The sequence below is a fragment of the Myxocyprinus asiaticus genome, chromosome 34 (genome assembly GCF_019703515.2).
Source record: "Myxocyprinus asiaticus isolate MX2 ecotype Aquarium Trade chromosome 34, UBuf_Myxa_2, whole genome shotgun sequence".
Classification (NCBI taxonomy): Eukaryota; Metazoa; Chordata; class Actinopteri; order Cypriniformes; family Catostomidae; genus Myxocyprinus; species Myxocyprinus asiaticus.
In genome coordinates this window covers 43004501-43027760 of record NC_059377.1, presented here as the reverse complement: position 1 = coordinate 43027760, position 23260 = coordinate 43004501, and the positions used below count along the sequence as shown (strand labels likewise).

At 36.3% G+C, this 23260-nt stretch overlaps 2 protein-coding genes across 3 annotated transcripts in view; one reads left to right on the top strand and one right to left on the bottom strand.

Annotated features, from left to right (window-relative positions):
* Nucleotides 1-15956, top strand: part of LOC127425089 (A-kinase anchor protein 9-like) — a 141192-nt gene extending 125236 nt beyond the window's left edge. For both annotated transcript variants that reach the window (XM_051670732.1, XM_051670731.1), the window contains 12 exons: nt 76-216; nt 2068-2556; nt 2852-2915; nt 5797-5921; nt 5999-6190; nt 8139-8300; nt 8375-8525; nt 11663-11828; nt 11964-12114; nt 12207-12353; nt 12444-12621; nt 15808-15956. In XM_051670732.1, the coding sequence (XP_051526692.1) occupies nt 76-216; nt 2068-2556; nt 2852-2915; nt 5797-5921; nt 5999-6190; nt 8139-8300; nt 8375-8525; nt 11663-11828; nt 11964-12114; nt 12207-12353; nt 12444-12578 (1923 nt within the window). In that variant the 3' untranslated portion in view covers nt 12579-12621; nt 15808-15956. The remainder of the gene's footprint in view (nt 1-75; nt 217-2067; nt 2557-2851; nt 2916-5796; nt 5922-5998; nt 6191-8138; nt 8301-8374; nt 8526-11662; nt 11829-11963; nt 12115-12206; nt 12354-12443; nt 12622-15807) is intronic.
* LOC127425109 (uncharacterized) overlaps nt 1-23260 on the bottom strand; it is a 208104-nt gene that overhangs the window by 156891 nt on the left and 27953 nt on the right. The gene's annotated exons all lie outside the window — the stretch shown is intronic.

Sequence of the window (23260 nt, the reverse complement as noted above, 5' to 3'; positions counted from 1 at the left end):
CATTGATGGAAATCACTGAAGATGAAGATAACACACTGACAAACAGTTGACCTTTAACCTTTGGTAATTTCTCAGCATGCCTCACAAGAGGGTCCGGACCAGTCCACATCAGAGCTGCTGCAGGAGCTGCAAGAGGTCAAAGGTGAAGCTGTGTCCACCAAAGAGGAGTTGAACAGCTACAGAGAGCGCAGTCTCAAACTACAGGAGGAGATCGAGGTACTAAAGCACTGTTTCCCTCTAGTGTTTCATGATGGAACTGAAATGCCAACAGCAAATAAAATAAAATAATAAAATAAATACTAAAATAAAATAAATAAGAAAAAAAATAAAAATTAAATAGTAAAATAAGCTTGATAAAATAAATAAGAAATTAAAAATAAATAAAATAAAACAAATTGAAATAAAATTAAATAAATAAGAAAAAAAAATTAAATAGTAAATTAAGCAAAATAAAATAAGAAAATAAAAATTAAATTAAATTAGTAAAATAAACAAAATAAATTAAATAAAATTAAATAATAAAATAAATAGTAAAATAAGCTTAATAAAATAAATAATAAAATAAATACTAAAATAAAATAAATAAAATAAAACAAATTTAAATAAAATTAAATAAATAAGAAAATAAAATAAAAATTAAATGAAAAAGAAAATAAATAGTAAATTAAGCAAAATAAAATAAATATGAAAATAAAAATAAATAAAATATAACATTTAAATAAAATTAAATAAGAAAATATAATTAAAATTAAATTAAATAAGAAAATAAATAGTGAAATAAGCAAAATAAAATACAATAATTATTTTAAATAAAATAAGAAAATAAAGAAATAAAATAAAACAAATTTAAATTAAATAAATAAGAAAAGAAAATTTAAATTAAATAAGAAAATAAATAGTACATTAAGCGAAATAAAATAAATAAGAAAATAAAACTAATTAAAAAAATAAAATAAACAAAATAAAAGAAAGTAAAAAAAAATTTGTAAAATAAAATAAAAAATAAAATAAATATGTATTTAATTAATAAAATAAACAGTAAAATAAAATAAAAAATAAAATAAAAATTTAATTAATCAATACAATAAATAGTAAAATAAGCAAAATAAAATAAATACAAAAATAAAACATAAATAACAAAATACATTTAAATAAAATTAAATTAGAAAATAAAAACAGTATAAAATGAATAAAATAATACAAAACAAATAAATAAACAGTCAAATAAAATAAAATGAAAAACAGTTAAAATGTTACACCTTGATCTGATTTTTTATGGATGTTTCTTCAACTAGAAAATGTAAAATCTCCTTAAAACATTTTTCTGTAAAAGCATTTTTTTTTTTTTACTAACAGTATTTGACAGTGTTCATACATCACAGGAGATTTCTGTCATTTTTGTGTCATTTCCAGCACATCTCAAGTTGTGTATTGAGTTTAATTGAATTCTGTGCTGGAAATGACGCTGATGGAAATGACATTTTTAACCTTTTTCAGATAAAATGATCGACTCCTTTTTCTTGCTAAGACTAATTTCATAGCTAACATTTTATGAATCCTAAATACACACCATTAAATCATATTTTCACACTTTTTGCATTATTTGGCAAAATTACAGCTTGATTGGAAATGACGGCCAATAAAAATATTATATATATCCCTATTGATTTTTCTTTGTTTTATCTCATATTTCATCTCAAGCTTTTCACTCACACTTTTGTCCACTTGTTCAACAAGTACACTAACTTTTGAACAAACTTTATTAGGGGCAAAATTGTTCGGTGTGCTGGAAATGACTCCACAACTGTGGGACAGTCGAAATTTTTGAAAATTATTATAGAATGGCTAGCTCATGATTTTAGATGTTCTTTAGTAAACTATTTACATCACGTGTTCAAACTGATTTATTTCATAATCTGTGTGTGATTCTTATGTATCCTGTTGTTTCTCATGTGTAGACTGTGGAGTTTAGCTAATACAGGGCTTCTCTAAGTCATGCTATTTGTTTTTGGTGTTTATAAAACTTAATTTAAGATTTTTTAAAAAAAATCTCCCATGAACTTACAGATCAGAGACGCGTCCATCGCTCAGTTAAAGGAGAAAGTTCAGGAGCTGCAGAGTGCTTTGATCAAATCCAGTGATGAGCCGCTACAACAGCAGCCGTCATCTCACCCTAAAAAGAACAGAAACAGACAAGGAGACAACAGAGAGAATCATGGGAACAATGAAAGTGTTGACACGGCCCCCCTTTCCCACAGAAACTCCACTGACCACTCAGAGCGCTCCACCTCCTCCTCATCTCTGAACGGGATGTCCCGTGCATTACATGTGGACGTGGGTACGCAGGCTGAGCTGTCCAGATCCGAGGACCTGGAGGAGATGATCACGAGCTACACGGAGAAGATCGGACAGATGCAGGAGCTCCACGCGGCTGAGATCATGGACATGGAGACGAGACACATCACAGAGAGCGAGAACCTAAAGAGAGAAAACCAGCAGCTGGAGGAAGAGTGTCGAGCGCTCCGAGACGCCATAGAGAAACTCAGAACCGCTGAGGTGAGACATACGTGAGACTTCTAAAGTAAACATGAAACACCAATCAGGATTTGATTGGTTCGCCATCATTACGCTGTGTTATTATTGGTTTATAATATTTTTCCACACCCACATAGTCTTGATTACATCAGCAGAAAAGGAAAGCCATCTCAGAGGTCTATTTTGACTTTAACAGTCTCGCATAAAATAACTTTATCATGAACCTCTGGAAATGATCGTCTTGGTTTGTTGTTGTATGTTTTGTGTAGTTTGGTCAACTTTCACAGCACAAACATCTGTTATTGTTCTTCATCAGGGTCCTTCAGTGAGAACGTCAGAACGGCCTGCAGTCTCTCCGTATAAAGACGTATACGCCAGCGGTGAGATATTTTAATCATTACTCAAAACAATGAACAAGAGCATCTATTTTTATGTGTGAGCTGATTGAAGTCAGCGATTTACTGATTCGTTTGAGTCTTCTTTTATTAGTCATATCTTAATCATTTTCAGCGTATTGGCGAATATTAAATATATATATTGATAATTGTGTATTTGCTCTAAATGGCTTAGAACACTTCACAATAAGGTTATATTTGTTAACATTAGTAAATGCATTCGGTATCATGAACTAACAATGAACAATATATTTTATCGCTGTTTATTAATCTAATTTAATGTTAATTTATAAAAATACAATTGTTCATTGTTAGTTCATAGTGCATTAGTTAATGTTAACATGTGGAACCAGGTGTACACAGTGCGAGTTCTGACACTCGGGAGGTCGTGAGCCCTTGCACACGTTACGAGTCAGTTTACCTGCTAATCGTACAGACGCAGTGTAAAACAACTCCACTCTTAGCTCTTTTTTTTTTCTCCCCAATCTGGAATGCCCAATTCCCAATGCACTCTAAGTCCTCGTGGTGGCGTAGTGACTCGCCTCAATCCGGGTGGCGGAGGACGAATCTCAGTTGCCCCCGCGTCTGAGACCGTCAATCCGCGCAGCTTATCACGTGGCTTGTTGAGCGTGTTACCACGGAGACGTAGCGCGTGTGGAGGCTTCACGCTATTCTCCGCGGCATCCATGCACAACTCACCACGCACCCCACCGAGAGCGAGAACCACATTATAGCGACCACGAGGAGGTTATCCCATGTGACTCTACCCTCCCTAGCAACTGGGCCAATTTGGTTGCTTAGGAGACCTGGCTGGAGTCACTCAGCACACCCTGGATTCGAACTCGTGACTCCAGGTGTGATAGACAGCGTTAATACTCGCTGAGATACCCAGACCTCTCGACAGCTGTAGCTCTTGAGTGATCATCTGTAAAATATCGTTTCATGGTTGACATCGTATAACACATCATACAGGGCTCGCTGCTCCTGTCAAAGCTTCTGTGGTTATAATAAAAATAAAAATCTAGGCATGTTTTCCACAGTTTTTCACTAAAAGAACACTAGGAAAAATGATATTTAACCATTTTCATTTATATTCACCAATATAAAATAATACTTGATTGTATAAATAAAAAACATTATTTACGTACTTTTTGTGCAAAAACTACAACTTCACTCACAAATGTTTTTAAACTAGTAATTATAATACTGAATTAAATGTTTGTATTATTATATGTTTATTGTTGTGTGTAAGGGGGTTTAGTGGAAAGGAGGAGGCGAGAACCGGCTTGACAACTTAAATAATAATTTAATAAACAATTTAAACAAAACACACAACCAAAAACACACAGTACAGCTGTCTGCAATTCTCTCTCTCTCGAACTGTCGTCCCCGGCCGCCTTTATCCCTCGCGCGCCCCATCAGGCTGATTGGGGACCGGGTGTGTCTCATTCCAGCCCGGCCCCGCCCTCCTCGGCTCTACACTCCTCCTGGCGTTGCCTCAGGCCGGGGAGCCCCCGGCATGACGTACACCCCCCCCCTTCCTCTCCGGGGGGGGCGTGCCTTATGCCTCGACTGCCGGCGGGTCCTCCCCGCCTTCCTCGACCTGGGTGGTAACAGGAGGGGAAAAAACAACAACAACAACACAAAATGGCGAGGGAAAGGCCAACACGGAGCGACAGAGAGAGAGAGAGAGAGAGAGAGAGAAAAAGAAACTCACCGGTTCTCTGATGCGCCGTCGCGTGGTCCTCGATCACTACTCCACCCTCTCAGGCGGACTGCAGCCGCTCCTCCCCGGGCGGACCGGAGTCAGACCTCCGACCCCCAGCGGACAGAACGCCCCTCCGCGTTCCCGGCGTCCCGTGGGGACTCTCCTCCGCCCCTGGCAGCGGCCCTACCACTCCAGGCGGTCGGGGAGTCGCTTCCCTCCTCCCCCCGCGGACGGCGGTCTTCTCTCGACCCCTCCACGTTCCCGGGGGACGGCAGGGCACTCCTCCGACCCCGGCAGCGGCTCCCTCGCTCCAGGCGGTCGGGGAGTCCCGTCCCCACTCGCCTCGCGGACGGCGACCGTTCCCCGCGTCCGGGTGGTCGGGCTACTCCGTCCCCCGTCGGACGGCAGCGGCGCTCCCCTGGGTGGACGGCAGTGTCGAGGATCCTGCGACGGGAATCCCTCCTCCTTCCCGTGTTTCGGCACCAGTGTAAGGGGGTTTAGAGGAAAGGAGGAAGCGAGAACCGGCTTGACAACTTAAATAATAATTTAATAAACAATTTAAACAAAACACACAACCAAAAACACACAGTACAGCTGTCTGCAATTCTCTCTCTCTCGAACTGTCATCCCCGGCCGCCTTTATCCCTCGCGCGCCCCATCAGGCTGATTGGGGACCGGGTGTGTCTCATTTCAGCCCGGCCCCGCCCTCCTCGGCTCTACATTGTGATATAATGCTCAGTTATTATTTTGAGGATTAGATTTGTTTTATACAATAGTTCTACTTCAGTTTTTAGATTTGTATAATAACTTGTAGCAGATACAAATGTTTCGAATTGTGTGAATGAGTGAAACTGGAGCACTTTTCTTTCACAATGCACACAAATTATTCTGGGAGTGTGTGTGGATAAATAACAGTGCATCACCTGTTCACACTGAAGTGCACACAGATTATGCGTTAAATTAATGAATAATCACATATGACCATATCTCGATTTTGATCTTATTTTGATATATTGTGCTGTCATATGCAAACGAATATCAGCATTTTTTATATGATATATTATTTAATATAGACCACCTTACTTTATAGCCATCGACTTCAGCTGAATAACTCTGTAATGTAGTATGAATGTGTATATTATGTTGTGTGTGCAACAGACAGCAGTTCAGACTGGAGTCAGCGTTCAGGTCGCGACCTTCCTCACCTGCAGCAGGAGTTCAGAACTACACCTGAGGGGGCGCGGAGAGACATCGAACCGGACGTCCTGCCCGACAGGATCAAGGTGAGGAAAATATCTGACTGTAGAATGAACAGAAAGAGTAAATGAAGAGTTAATCGGATCATATCTCGCTCTCACAGATTCTGCTGCGTGAGGTTCATCAGGAGGGCATGCAGGTTTTGTCTCTGTCTGAAATACCGCTGTCTGAGGTGGATGGAGACGGCGCACTGATCCCCCCTCCGTCCTGGAGCAAAGAGAGAGATGCGCTCATCAACACTATAGAGTCCCACAAATCACTCATCAGCAAATTACAGACAAACACTGACTCACAGGTGAGGAACATACATCACTGTCAAAGCTAAACCTGGATATAAAACCACATTCACAACACATTCAACTTCTGTAACATGGGAAATAATGCTGATGGAAAACAAATGTTCCTGGTCATAACGGGTTTATATTCGCAGTGTTAATGACAGGCAGTGATGGAGGAGGAGACACGCTTTATTTCTGTGGAGTGATAAAATGATGTAACGAAATCTCAAAGCATGAGAAATAAAGACTCGTGGGTTTAATCAAAGAGCATTAAAATAATGTGTGAAAGTGAAGAAATTAGCACAGCAATATTTTACTTATTATATAATATAAAATATAATAAAAATATATATTATATAATAAAAGTGTATATAAAAATATATATTTTATTTTTATTAAAAATATATAAAAATATGAGTTCTTAAAAGAGCAGTGTAAATGTAAATTTAAAGTTAGACATATTTTAAGTGCTTAGAAATACTAAATAATTATTTTTTCATGTCATTCATAAGTTTTTAAAGACTTAAAAATAAATAATATATCCCTATTTTATTATTTAATTTACATTTTTGAAGTTAAATATGTAAAAATTGCTTCTTAAGGTTTATGAAGCACACTTGCACCGTAAGAAATATGACAATTTATATGACAATTAATCGTGAAAGCCCTAAAAGAGACAATTAATCGTCAGCCAAATTTCATAATCGTGACAGCACTGCTTTTAGTCATGTCTTTTGACGAAAATATCCTTGAAATTTCATCATGTCATATTCATTTATTTTAGTCATTTTTACTTTGACTAAAATGGCTTATAATTTTAGTCGACAAAAATAACATTTTGGTTTAATTTAGTATAACAAACTATAACAGAGCAAACTTTAACCAAATATTCAGTTATTCAGAAATTATTTCAACATGTATCAAACATATTAAAATGAATATTTTTAATATAAAAGATTAAACAACATGGAAATCTGAGCTCCTGAAATAAACGCATATAATGTTACTTTTAGAACTGAATTTTTTTCATTTTGTGGTTTAGGACTTGCGTAAAACTTGTGTCAAACATATATAAGATGAATAAGTTTAATAATGTAAAACTAAAGCTGATTAATGTCACATATAATCTCTCTTTAAAAAGAAAAATGTGGATTGGTAATATCTTGCAATTAGGGCTGTGAATCAATGACATTTTTTTAACTAATCGCACAGTTTTCTGTGATTAATCGCGATTAATCGTGGTACACGATACATTACAACAAACGTAAAATATAATCATAAATATATTTAATTTATACTTTGTCTCAAAGATCTTTTGAGCCAAAAAAAAAAAAGTTATCCTTTGGAAATTTTTTATTTATTTTTCTTTTTTTTTATAAATCCTTTGGATTTTTATTTATTTATTTATTTAATTTTTGTGCTGAAAACTTTCTCTCTTCTTTCTTTAAAAAAAAATAAATCTGTGAAAAAATATTTTTATTATTTAAATATGTGCATGTTAAAATGTTGTTGTTTTTTTTTGTGTTTTTTTAGCCACAGGAAGTGTGGGAAAGACATTAATAAAGTTAAAAAAACAGGTTTAATTGCGTAAAAAAACCCAAAAAAACACGTCAATTATTAATCGCAGAAACTGAGCGTTACATTTTCCAGACCTACTTTCAATATGACTTTTTCTTGTCATATTTTCATCAACATTAAACTTCTTTTTTGTCTCATGCTCGTTATCGTTGGCAAAATCCAAAAACACTTCATCAACAAACATTTTGTCAGTAATTTCTTTGACGAGATTAACACTGGGTTTCTAGAAGCTCTTTGAAAAGAGCAAAACAAGTTTCTGAATCTAAAGGTTTGGTCAATATTATTCACACACATTCTGAAGTTAACTTTAAATGAATGTACAGTATGAGCTCTTGTATTAGTTTAGACATGAAAGTGTGCTGATCATTTCTTTTCATGTGTATGTAGGTTGATGTTGACTGGCGTTCAGATCTGCTCTCAGCCGTTCAACAGGTGTTTGTTCAAGAGCGAGACGTGCTGAAGAACGTTCTTTACTCTCATCTGGAGCGCATGGACACCGCTGATGCTGTAGTTCATCTCAGCCAGCTGGAGAGGGCGCTAGTTGAACAGGTCAGACAGAAAAACCCTCTTTGATCTACAGACAGACAGGTTCCTGGATTAACACGCGTGTGATTTGTGTGCAGGATGTTCGTCACAGGGAGCTGATGGGTATGTTGTGTTCTGCAGACAGAAACAGTCTGATCTCAGAAATCCATCAGCTCAGAACTCAACTCAGTACACTCGTCTCAGACGCCCCCAACACACCACACACACGGCATCATGTGGACACCGCAGGTATAACAATGATCAAACTGTGTTTGTCCAGCTTGAGTTATTGTCATGTTCAAATATCTCTTCTGTTGTAATAGTGTGTCTTGTTCTTAGCTGTACTCTTTAAACATTGTTTCTGATATAATTGTGATGTTGTTCATTTTTGGTATAATGTTCCCATCAGAAGTGTAATCAAGACTCCACGCTGTATTTCACACATTTGCATAATATTTAATGAGGCTCTCTGCTATTGGTCGACACTAGTATCTGACCCTCTCTCACATCTGCTGGTTTCTCAGAGGCGGTTTAATCTCGTCGGTAAAATATCAATAGCCAAGTTATTTTGTTTAAAACATCCTGTTGACGAAAAAAATATTATGAATACGCCGTTTCCTTAAAATCACGATATACGTAACACAATATACTAAACTATCTGAACGGCAGGAATTGACAGCAGTCACTTCTAAAAGTAGCTCACACTCCAATATATTCATTATATGATATTATTTCAGGGGCTCAGCTTTTAACAACAGTTTTCTCATGCTGTTTAATCTTACATATTCAACATATTTATCTTTAATATGTTTGATACATGTTTTATGGAAGCCCTGAACTGCAAGGTGAAAAAAGAAATTTAGATGAATATTTTTTTTGCCGTCTTAGTGCCTTCATGAGCCGATGTTCTACACGTTTTTTTCTCCGCTATTTTATTTTTTTCTTTCTATTTTTGAATTATTATTTTTTTGAAAAATCTTTTTTTCTCTGAATTTTTTTTGTTTTTGAAAATGTTTTTTTTCCTTAAAATGTTAATATATATATATATATATATATATATATATATATATATATATATATATATATATATATAATAATAATAATAATATATATATATATATATATATATATATATATATATATATAATATTAATAATAATTATATATATATATATATATATATATAATAATAATAATAATAATAATTATATATATATATATATATATATATATATATATATATATATAATTATAATATTAATAATAATTATATATATATATATATATATAATATTATAATAATAATAATTATATATATATATATAATATTAATAATAATAATAATTATATATATATATATATAATATTAATAATAATTATATATATATATATATAATATTAATAATAATAATAATTATATATATATATATATATATAATATTAATAATAATAATATATATATATATATATATATATATATACTATTAATAATAATAATAATTATATATATATATATATAATATTAATAATAATAATACTTATATATATATATATATATATATATATATATATATATATATATATATAATAATAATATATATATATATATATATATATATATATATAATATTAATAATAATAATAATTATATATATATATATATATATATATATATATATATAATATTAATAATAATTATTATATATATATATATATATATATATATATATATATATATATATAATAATAATAATATATATATATATATATATATATATATATAATATTAATAATAATAATAATTATATATATATATATATATATATATATATATATATATATATATATATATATATATATATATATATATATATATATATATATATTTATATAAACAGATAAAGTGTACAGTATATATATTTTATTTAAAGGAAGTTTTCCTTTGGATTTCTTTTATTTATTTATTTATTTATTTTTGGGTTCACTGCCGTAGAATTGGGGGAGACGGGGGGCACACATCCCCCCAGTGCTGTGAAGGGGTGAATTTTCCCCCTCAGTCACGCATCTGTCCTTTTTTTTTTTTTTTTTTTTCCTCCCCAGTTTGGAATGCCCAATTCCCAATGTGCTCTAAGTCCCCGTGGTGACATAGTGACTCCTCGTGGTGACGTAGCACATTGGGAATTGGGCATTCCAAATTGGAAAAAAAAAAAAAAAAAGGACAGATGCCTCAATCCGGGTGGCGGAGGATGAATCTCAGTTGCCTCCACGTCTGAGACCATCAATCCGTGCATCTTATCACGTGACTTGTTGAGTGCATTGCCACGGAGACATAGCATGTGTGGAGGCTTCACGCTATTCTCCGCGGCATCCACGCTACAACTTACCACGCGCCCCACCGAGAGTGAGAACCACATTATAGCGACCATGAGGAGGTTACCCCATGTGACTCTACCCTCCCTAGCAACCGGGCCAATTTGGTTGCTTAGGAGACCTGGCTGGAGTCACTCAGCACGTCCTGGATTCAAACTCGCCACTCCAGGTGTGATAGTCAGAGATACCCAGGACTTTTTTTATATATTTTTATCAACGCTGAAAATAATTTTGTATGAGATACCTTGCAATTGCATGGCTGTGAGTCTGACACATTGAGACAAATAACTGAAGTCCCCCCTCCGTTGTATGAGTTGGTATCGCCCTGTTACCTGTTTCTTTTCTCAGCGCTGGCCAGGATGCATGAACTCACAGTCGTTTATTATTACTGGATGAGCAATTTTAAAATGCTTTTATAGATAATGCTAAGGAGGATTTTCATTCAATTATCAGTTTTTATTAAAAATTACTATCCAGTGTAAAATGTCTCCAAACGGATATAAAGCATTCTTAGATTTAAATGTGGATGCATGGAGGATTCGGTTTTCAAGCGTCAAGCGCCCCCTGCAGGAATAAAACTCACAAGACAGTCAGTGGCTGACAACATGTGCAGTTTCAGTCTGTAGGGCTGTAACCTACACAAAACTTTGGCATGAATTTAGAAAACATGAAATTTATCACATGAGTCATATGTGGAGTCAGTGAAGATGTTAAAGACGTCCACAGAAATAATCAGTTGTTTTTCATGGTGAGGAAAGCAGGTAAGAAGTGTATTTTTCTGAATGGATAATTTTTCCTGAAACATTAAACCTAATGCTTTTTCTGAGTGATTGATATAATACAATGTATAAATATTTAAGAGTATGCATTGAATATATGTTTTTATTTATTTGTGCATTAATTTGAACTATTATTATGCATTGTGTAATGTGTTGTAATGAAACATTGCTTTTGATTCTCAGAGGTGTTTATGGAAAACTGCACTCAACTGAAGGTTTGTACTGTTATTTGTTCAGCAGGAATGGAGACAGAGGGCGAGAGAGAACGATCACAGGTGCTTGAATCGAGCTCTGACATACTTGTTCTGGAGGAACTGAAGACTGAACTGACCCAAACCAAACTAGAGCTGGAGACAACATTAAAATCACAACACAAACTCCTGAAAGAACTCGACACACTCAGGTAACACACAAAATACATAATCTACAGTCAGCCAGTCATTAGCAGAATATAAACTCCATCAGGATGCTGACACGAAGCTTGAATGGGTTTATTTGTTTTTATTTATTCCCTAACATCTCGTGTGTGTTGTGTCAGGTCGGAGGTGTCACTAAAGGCCACTGAAGTGGATTCGCTGACCGAACGACTCTCAGAAGAGCAGAAGAGACTGAGAGAGCTGCAGTGGGTGTTTGAGAAAGAGAAATGCAGATCTGAAAGGATGCAGGAGTCAGAGAGAGAGGAAATGGAGGTTAAAATCGTCTGTCAATCATTGTGAGAGTAAAGATAAAGGATCATTTTTTAATGTCAAAACATGTGATACCATGTGACACGTCTCTGCAGGACCTTAAACTGTATCTCGAGGAGCAGCGAGGTCGAGCTGTCGAGCTGTCGAGCTCTCTGGAGAAAGAGAGACAGATCTCAGCTCAGCTCAGAGAGCATGCCGACGGGCAGCAGGAGCGAGAGATCAGCGTCTCCTCTGAGCTGCAGGTACACATCATTTATAACATCACCTGTACACGGTTGTGAGTCTCTATAGGGTCAAATCATGGACAATAAAAATGCTTTTAATGTGTGTAGGTGCAGTTAGACGCTCAGAGAGCTCGTGCAGCTGAACTCTGCAGTGCTTTAGAGAAACAGAAAGAACTGAACACACAACTGATTCAACAGATTCCAGATGAACTCAACGCCCGCTCAAACCCAGCAGAAGTCTGAGACACATCAGACCTTCATACAGGCTGAAGCCACCTGCAGTCAGGTAAACAATCACACATGAAATCATTATTTATTCTATTGAATTTCTTATTAAATGGATCTGGTCTTACTGTGAATGATTCATAATTGCACATTATTTCGAAGGAAAAAACATATTTCATTTAAATGGTCTCCACCTTTGAAACTGCTGTCCTTTTTTGGGCAAAATAATATTAACCAATAATATCATAGCCCATTTTTTTTTTTTTTGGAAAACATATATATACAGTATTTATTTATTTTTCAAAGAAGTTTTCCTTTGAAAATGTTTCTCTTTTTTTTATTTTTTATTTTTTTTTTTTTACTTTTTTTATTTAATTTTCTCTTAATTTTTTTCTAAAAAAAAAAAAAAAAAATAAAAGCCTGTACAAAAATATTTTCCTTTGAAAACATTTTTCTCTTTCTTTTTTTTTTTTTTTTTTTTCTTATCCTTTGGAATTTTGTTTTCCTTTGAATTTTTTCTTTAAATTGTTTTTCTCTCTGAAAATTAGTTTTTCTCTTCTTTCTTAAATAAATATCTAAATAAAAAATAGGACTTTTTTTCTCGCAAATTTTTTTTTTTCTCTTCTTTCTCAAAAAAATAAAATAAATAAATAATCTTAAAAAAAAAAAAAAAAAATTTTTTCTCAAGAGGCACCACATGAGAACAATTTTCATGATCCAGTTAAATCCTGATGGATAAAATAAAGTCGAGCTTTACATTATTTCCTATTGAATATTTAGTTTTACATGGAATACACAATATTACGGAAGTCAATGCGTTGCAAATGCAGTTTCATGTTGTTTTTAAAATAAATAAAAAAAAAAAAAAGTGTTATATTTTTATTTAATAAAGTAACATTTTAATTAGGGCTGTCAATCGATTAACATTTTAATCAAATTAATTAAATGTTAAGAAGATTAATTTATCGAATTCATAGCATTTATAAATATTTTCTGAGAAACCCCCAAAATAATTGTATATATTTAATAGTGTTTTCATGATACCAAAACTTCAGTAGTCAGTACAATTCTCAGTACCACAGCAAAAATGGGTAATATGCTATTGAACAAACTCTTCTAGCCTATTTAAAAAGTGAAAGATAACAGTAAATAATCAATTAAAACAAATGTATTTTTCAATACGTTTTTTTTTTTTTTTAAGTAGGGCCCTGTAAAATGTTTAACTTTTTTCCAAATATGCTATTTTCATTACATTTTTTCTGAATTCCATGTTTTTAAGTTTAATTCAGTTTCTTTATAAAAATGGTAATGAATTCATAAAACCTTAATAAAATGAAAATTGCACAATTTTCAGCATACATTGCATTCTGTAAATATCCTCACAGCATAATCTAAAACACTAAACTGGTCTTATTATTGTCAAATGAAGTGCTGCATTACAGTGTAAATAAAAACATTGATAAAAACTTTTATTCAGTACAGCAGTACTCTTGCTTGTGAGATATTAAATATTATTATTATTATTATTTATTATAATAATTATAATCATAGTTATTGTTTATTGTTAATAATAATAATAATAATAATAATTAATGTTGCTTTTACAGTGAATATTACATATATTAATATATTTCAATATTATATATATATATATATATATATACACACTATATTGCCAAAAGTATTCGCTCACCCATCCAAATAATTGAATTCAGGTGTTCCAATCACTTCCATGGCCACAGGTGTATAAAATGAAGCACCTAGGCATGCAGACTGCTTCTACAAACATTTGTGAAAGAATGGGCCGCTCTCAGGAGCTCAGTGAATTCCAGCGTGGTACTGTGATAGGATGCCACCTGTGCAACAAGTCCAGTCGTGAAATTTCCTCGCTACTAAATATTCCACAGTCAACTGTCAGTGGTATTATAACAAAGTGGAAGCGATTGGGAATGACAGCAACTCAGCCACGAAGTGGTAGGCCACGTAAAATGACAGAGCGGGGTCAGCGGATGCTGAGGCGCATAGTGCGCAGAGGTCGCCAACTTTCTGCAGTCAATCGCTACAGACCTCCAAAGTTCATGTGGCCTTCAGATTAGCTCAAGAACAGTGCGTAGAGAGCTTCATGGAATGAGTTTCCATGGCCGAGCAGCTGCATCCAAGCCATACATCACCAAGTGCAATGCAAAGCGTCGGATGCAGTGGTGTAAAGCACGCCGCCACTGGACTCTAGAGCAGTGGAGACGCGTTCTCTGGAGTGACAAATCACGCTTCTCCATCTGGCAATCTGATGGACGAGTCTGGGTTTGGCGGTTGCCAGGAGAACAGTACTTGTCTGACTGCATTGTGCCAACTGTGAAGTTTGGTGGAGGGGGATTATGGTGTGGGGTTGTTTTTCAGGAGCTGGGCTTGGCCCCTTAGTTCCAGTGAAAGGAACTCTGAATGCTTCAGCATACCAAGAGATTTTGGACAATTCCATGCTCCCAACTTTGTGGGAACAGTTTGGGGATGGCCCCTTCCTGTTCCAACATGACTGCGCACCAGTGCACAAAGCAAGGTCCATAAAGACATGGATGAGTGAGTTTGGTGTGGAAGAACTTGACTGGCCTGCACAGAGTCCTGACCTCAACCCGATAGAGCACCTTTGGGATGAATTAGAGCGAAGACTGTGAGCCAGGCCTTCTCGTCCAACATCAGTGTCTGACCTCACAAATGCGCTTCTGGAAGAATGGTCAAAAATTCCCATAAACACACTCCTAAACCTTGTGGAAAGCCTTCCCAGAAGAGTAGAAGCTGTTATAGCTGCAAAGGATGGGCCGACATCATATTAAACCCTATGGATTAAGAATGGGATGTCACTTAAGTTCATATGCGTCTAAAGGCAGATGAGCGAATACTTTTGGCAATATAGTGTATATATATATATATATCATCCTCCAGATGAGCATTTGGTTATAAGGCCCAGTGCAATTATTATTACGTAAAATTCTGCAATTTAATTAAATAAATATGTAGTCTGCAGGTGCTGCGTGCTTCACAGTGAATGAACGCCCTTTTTTGTCATCTACTACAACACGTACAGTGTGTCTGATGCTCTTAATGTGGTGTTTTCAGCATAAGAGTGGCTTCACATATTCACTTCATAGTGCTGACTGCTACTCATAAGAAAAAAAGAATTAACACGTAAAATGTTATGATTGTATTATTCCTCAAGAATGTAAGAGTGAGTCTGAGGTGTTTGTGTGTGCAGGTGGAGGCCGGGGTTTTCTCTGTCGAGTCTCTGTTGCAGACGCTGCAGACACAGTTGGCAGAGAAGCAGACACAGGTGGTGCAGATGATGGAGGAGCTGGAGAGACAGAAACTGGACGCGGTGCAGCGCAAACGACAATTTGATGAGGAGAAATCGGCGCTCGGACGCTCCGCAACGCAGGACCAAAATGCACTGCGAGCCGCTCGCGACAGTCTGAGTCACATGGAGAGACAGACGGGCGAGCTGCAGACAGAGCTGAACACAGAGAGACAAAACGTACAGCGACTGGAGGTAGAGAGAGACAGGTTAAAGGAGAGAGTGAGACAGCTCGAGGAGAGAGTGAGACAGAGTGAGAATAACCAAAGCGTGCGTTCAGACAGTCAGCCGCCGGATCTGACCAGTGACTGGGTGTTGCAGCAGAATTCAGGGGACGCTCTGACACTGCACTCCAGCTCAACGTCACTGCGTGAGGTCGCGGGGTCAGGGGTCACTCAGAGCTCAGACCCCAAACACATGGACAAAATCCTCAAAAGACTGCACCTCATCGCCGGCGAGATCAACAACCTGACCAGGTGACAAAGCACTCAAAAATGGAAATTATGTCATCATTTACTTAGTATGTAAATGCACACATGAGTGTGCATCCGCCGGGTGCAGTTTCAATCTGTCCCTTAGATTGGGTCACTTCACACGACTCATAGAAGCGGTGCTGACCGCACAGAGAGATGCCAGTTTCGGAGTTTCTTGACCCGCTTCCTTATTATTTGAACTTTAATAAAGGAGGCATTAAAGATATAACGCCGGGTTGTTTCCTTTTGAGATGCTCTGACATGCAAGTTTTGTTTAAGCGGAATCTGGCCCAGATCCGATTTCATGATGACACTGCATCTGTAGTTACTTACTTGTATTTTTGCTTTATAATTCCCTCATACTTTGCAATCTACATCACCTTTAAGGCTGTTTGGAAAGTTTGGAGAGCATGTGGACTGTGATCTGTGTTTTTATTCCTCTTCTCAATCAGGCACGAGCTGAAGTGCTGATCTCACGCGTTTCAAATGAATTCATGTTACGTTAAATGGGATCAAAAGACTATTCTACAACTAAAATTTTATTGTCGATGTTGTCGATAACGTTGACTAATCGTTTCAGCATTATTATGGATAAAATCAAGTCCTGTGATTTTCTTTTCTCATTGAATATCCTGTTTTGCTTGGAACTGCAACAAATTACAAAAGTCAAATGTGTTCTAATGCACTGTATGTCTCTGTGCAGGTCACCTGTGGACACGCCGGACCGTGAAAGTCTGGCGTGGCTGCACAGTAATGTACAGGATGTGATGTCACTGTTACAGCATATCCCATCAGCCCCGTCTGCTCTCCCAGAGGTGAGATAGCACGTTTACACTCACTAGACGTACATTTATATATATATATAGAATTATTTTTATTTTTTGGGGATGTCAATCAATTACAATGTTTAATTAACATTGTACTAACATTAACATTGTGTGTGTGTCTTTGTGTGTGTCTTTGTGTTTGTGTGTGTCTTTGTGTTTGTTTGTTTGTGTGTGTGTGTCTTTGTGTGTGTGTGTGTGTGTGTGTGTCTTTTTGTGTGTGTGTGTCTTTGTGTGTGTGTGTGTGTGTGTGTGTGTGTGTGTGTGTGTGTGTGTGTGTGTGTGTGTGTGTGTGTCTTTTTGTGTGTGCGTGTGTGTGTGTGTGTGTGTGTCTTTGTGTGTGTGTGTGTGTGTGTGTGTGTGTAGAGCGCCACCCTGCTGGTGGGAGGTTCGTCCAGTCTGCTAAACGAGCGATTACTGAGACAGAACGCAGAACTGACGGGATTCGTCAGCCGACTGACGGAAGAGAAGAACGACTTAAGAAACCAGTTACTGAAACTAGAGGAGGAGCTGCGCAGATGCAGACAGAACATGAACAGCTTTGAGAATGTGAGTGACAAAATGTAAATATTTACGCAATGAAAAAACTGTGATTGTTGACGGTTATTTTAAGTGCAGTTGTGTATCTGACAGGTGTGGAGCAGGAGCAGTGTAGAGCGTCAGCAGATGATGTTGTTTTCGAGTGAGCGAGAGTCCTGGGCTCAAGAGAAGAGTCGATTAGAAAAGTCTCTTCGTCAGACGGAGGCGGAACTGAACCGACTCAGAGGAGAGATCCGATCCAACACGCTCCGAGAAATAACCGGCTCTGATACAGACAACAGCACACTCAAGGTGAGACACATTCACCTGTCCAACCTGAAACATCCTACATACTAAACAAAACAATATAACACATTTAAATGTTTATTAAAACAACAAGTTGCAGACTTTTATGAATGCATATTTTTTTGACTGATTCATTTAAAGAGTCGACTCTTAAGAATCATTTGTTTGTGAATTGGACTACACCGGTTGCGCTGCATGTTTATTTTGTGTTCAGCCAGTAAATACGGATTAGAAAGATGTTTTGTCCGTTTTTGTATTTTTATTAATTCATGTTTGTATCAGTCTTTTATCTTATCACATTCATTTCAGACTGAAGACTCGTAACTCGGGTAAAATATGTATTTTGTGGTGGCGGTACAGATTCAGATCTGACAGTCTCGTCTCTCACTGCAGAGGCTGTATGGTAGATACCTGCGATCTGAGAGTTTCCGGAAGGCTCTGATTTATCAGAAGAAATATCTGCTGCTGTTGCTGGGCGGGTTTCAGGAGTGTGAGGAGGCCACACTGTCTCTCATCGCCCGTATGGGCGGTCACCCCACACACACCTGTCTAGAGTCTGTCAGTCATCAGCGCAGAGGATTCACACGCTTCAGATCGGCTGTGCGCGTCTCCATCGCCCTCTCCAGGTACTGAACTTCAGATAATCAATATAAAGAAAACATGGGGGTCTGGGTATCTCAGCGAGTACTGACGCTAACTGTCACACCTGGAGTCACGAGTTCGAATCCAGGGTGTGCTGAGTGACTCCAGCCAGGTCTCCTAAGCAACCAAATTGGCCCGGTTGCTAGGGAGGGTAGAGTCACATGGAGTAACCTCCTCGTGGTCGCGATTAGTGGTTCTCGCTCTCAATGGGGCGTGTGGAAAGTTGTGTGTGGATCGTGGAGAGTAGCATGAGCCTCCACATGCTGTGAGTCTCCGTGGTGTCATACACAACGAGTCACGTGATAAGATGCACGGATTGACGGTCTCAGAAGCGGAGGCAACTGAGACTTGTCCTCCACCACCCGGATTGAGGTGAGTAACCGCGACACCACGAGGACCCCCCCACCCCCCACCCCAAAAGTCTGCAATTTCATTAAATAAATGTACTTATAGTCTGAATTAACATGGCCAAGCATGCACTTGCGCGCGTTGCGTTTTTCTTATAACGTGCACTGAGAACACAAAGTGTTATGAAATCACTTTGTTTTCACATAATTCAAAACATTCTCGTAATAGTGTGACACTGAGGGAGGTTGCATTCCACCACACTGTAAATAAGCATGTTTAAAAAAACAACTAAGCAAGAAATACAGATGTCTCAGTTTACAGTTAAAAAAGGCTTGAGGGTTTATTAGGTTCAGTGCTGTGTGAATGTAATGAAATTACGTCAGAAATATTACACACAAAAAAATCCTGCTAAATTTACAATAAAAAACTGGCAGCTGCGGTAAAAAATACGGTAACCACATTTCAGGCTTTACGGGATGTAATTTTGATGCCTGATATTTTACGGTGCATTACCGTTATATATTATTAAATGATAAATTTAATATATTAACCTGTAAAAATCTGCTTTTCACTTTATAATGTTTTGTTAATCACTGCAGTAATTACAGAAGGTCACATGATCAGTTAAAGTTCATCAACAGTGACTCTTCCAGGATCAATAATTAATAAACATGTAGAGACACAAACACTAAACACCATCAGTGTAACACACGTGAAATTAAAATAATGCAGTAAACATGAACTAAACTACATCAAATATAACACAGAACACACCAATGTACATAACTGATATTAAAAATAAGAAGAAATATAACTGTTACCATAAAATATAATGCAATGTGACGGGTCACGCAGGGGATTCTGGGAACGCCCGATTATTGTTTTACCGTAATTTTAACAGTAATTTACAGTAAAAAGTGCATTTACTCTCTTGTTTAAAATAATATGCATTTTTACTGTTAATTACAGTATACGGGAAAATCTTTTTACACCTAAAAAATTAAAGTTTTACAACATTTTACCGTAAAACTACATGCATTATCTTTTTAAATATATGTAAAAAATTTACTGTATGTTTTAAGGTAATTACCCGTTAACCAATTAAAAAAAAATAATTCCTGTAGCATTTTTACAGTCTTTTACCGTTAAAATAATATACATTTTTACAGTGTACTGTTGTACTACAATAAAATTAACATTCAATAATATTCATTTAATTTTACATTACAGTAATATATTATTACAGTTTGCTTATGATGCCCCCACATGACATTTTACATTAAATAATTGAGTATAATTTGTAGGTAAATATTGTTGTTTATTTATTGGCTATGCATTGATATACCAATTTTAATATGATAAACACAAATGTGTATTTATGATGAATATTCATGAACTCATTAAGTGTAAAACATGATTATTTTAAACCTTGTTGAATGTGTGCCCCAGCCTGGGTGTACAATTATCCTTTACATATTTTACCTGTCAGAACAGATGAAATTACTTAAAATGTATAAATATCCCATCACACTAAATGTATTTCTGCTGCAGATGCGTCTCATGTCTCGTCACTGAATAGCTTGTGTGTTTCAAAGCAGTCGTCTTTTAGCCTTTAATCAAACACCTGGAGACAAAATATCACTTGTAGAAGTTTTGCTTTTATTTGACGTGGGAAGGAACACACACACACACACACACACACACACACACAAACTTTCTTTAAAAATAGCCAAATCTACTTGATGTTTCTTTTCATTTTCCACATGGAAATAAATAAGTACAGTAAGCAGGATTTGTTTTCCCTCATGGTAATTCACGCCCCATTGATATCCGGCGTTGCCGACTGTAATCATATTAAAGGTTCCCATCTTCACTGTCTGTGGGCTTAAAGGAATTCTTTTTTGGGGGGGGATTTTTCCCCTTTTTCACCCAATTTGGAATGCACAATTCCCATTGTGCTTTTAAGTCCTCGTGGTGGCATAGTGACTCACCTCAATCCAGGTGGCGGAGGACGAATCCCAGTTGCCTCCACATCTGAGGCCGTCAATTCGCACATCTTATCACGTGACCTGTTGAGTGCGTTGCCACGGAGACATAGTGTGTGTGGAGGCTTCACGCCATCCACCGCGGCAACCACGCTCAACTCACCACGTGCCCCACCGAGAGTGAGAACCACATTATAGTGACCACGAGGAGGTTACCCCATGTGACTCTACCCTCCCTAGCAACCGGGCCAATTTGGTTGCTTAGGAGACCTGACTGGAGTCACTCAGCACCGCTGAACTCCAGGGGTGATATCCAGCGTCTTTACCACTGAGCTATCCAGACCCCCAGTAAAAATTTTATTTTAACAGGATGCTTATTTATTATTGCATTTTTGACAAGTTACATTTAGAATTGGATAATATTTAAAGCATCGAGGTGCTTGGAAAAGATGATTAAGGTTCCTTGATAATGCTGAAATTTCACTCTTAAAAGCTGTATGAACCCTGTATTTGGTAAGTTTATAAATATAAAATTATATTATATTATATTATATAATCTAATGCAATATACGTAATATATAATGTAACATATAATTTAATACATCGATGTTTGAAATGATAAATATGGAATATTACAAATATTTTTTTTAATACTTTTGTTGATTACTTATATAATTTTATTTGGTGTTTTAGTGTAATGTAACACTCTGTAATAGTTGACGGGTCAGTGGTTTTTCATGTACATCTTTCAGTTTGGGTTTGTAATAAATGAAAAAATGAAATTGTCTTCACAAATATTCTATTTTGAGTTAAATATAACTGTGGGTTATGATCTTAAATTCTGGTTATGACCTGTTGGGTCACAGGTTATTGTTTAGGGGCCCCGTGATGTTTAATCAGTACGGTTTAAAGGAGTAACGCTGAATAAACACTGTCTCCTGTAGGATGAAGTTTCTGGTGAAGAGATGGCAGAGAGCTTGTGTTGGTCCAATCACCTCTCCGATCGTCAGCAGAAACGGCACTGGTCAGATCAGAGGTAATATTGTCTCTTCTGATTGGATCAGCCCAGAGTTTCACTTAATAACACTGTTGAACACATTGATGAACATGGCAGTCAGTGAAGAGTCAGTTTAGAGTCTTTAATCCTGAACATTCATTTGTGCATTGAAGGAACTGATGAAAGGAACGAATCTTCATACCTGCATCCAGGAAGTGTCGAGGTGTTCAGAGAGAGACGAGCGACCAGCCGCGGCAGAACGGGACGAGAGTCACCTCGCTCGACAGCATCAGTCCAACACCGGTACAAAAACACCGCCTGTTTACTGAGTTCATATCCAGTGAATTGCATGCAATCTGGACTACGTAACAAGATTACAAAAAATCAAGTACTTGTAATTAAAGTACATTACATTCACGCTCGTAAAAAAATGACCCGAACATACGTTTATATTTTAAGTAATATATATATATATATATTTTTTTTTTTTTTTTTTAAGATATGTAATATCACTAATTTCACTAAAGGCACTAAACTTGTGCATTTCGTGCATGATTCAACGGTATTGAGACCTTATTTACCTCTAAATTACTAAATTGCTCCACTCATTCATATTATCCCATTCATATAAAACAACACATTTTATGTTACCTTCCCTCAATACAATCTTCAAGTTCATACATGAAGTAAATATCAAATGTGTCATGCATTGAGGAACAGATTGTTGCCCTCTGATGGGGAAAAAAGGAAAATGACATGTAATATCAAGTTTAACCACTAAAACACTGCAGATCCACTCTTTGGTTGTAGAGAAGAGGATTTCTAGACATTATCACATGCATTTGGATATGTTTAGACATTATCAGTTAAAGTTTAGCATTTATTTGTTTGAAATATTGTTCTGAAGTCTCCGTTTTTGCAATGGTGCCACATTCTGATTATTGCCAAACCTGTAAGAATTTTTCTTACCAATCATTTATTTCAAACATCAGAATTCAGTAACTCAATAAAGTAAATCAAGAAAAATATAAAGAAAACATACATCAATAAACATAAATGAACAGGAATGGACAGTGATAAATCATTTTGTGTTCAAACAGAACATTAAGAATAAACATTTCACAATGACAATATTGACATTTCTTTTGCAAACATCAAAATTAGTCCGTGAAGTGTGTGTGTGTGTGTGTGTGTGTGTGTGTGTGTGTGTGTGTGTGTGTGTGGGTGGGTGGGTGTGTGTGTGTGTGTGTGTGTGTATGGTTG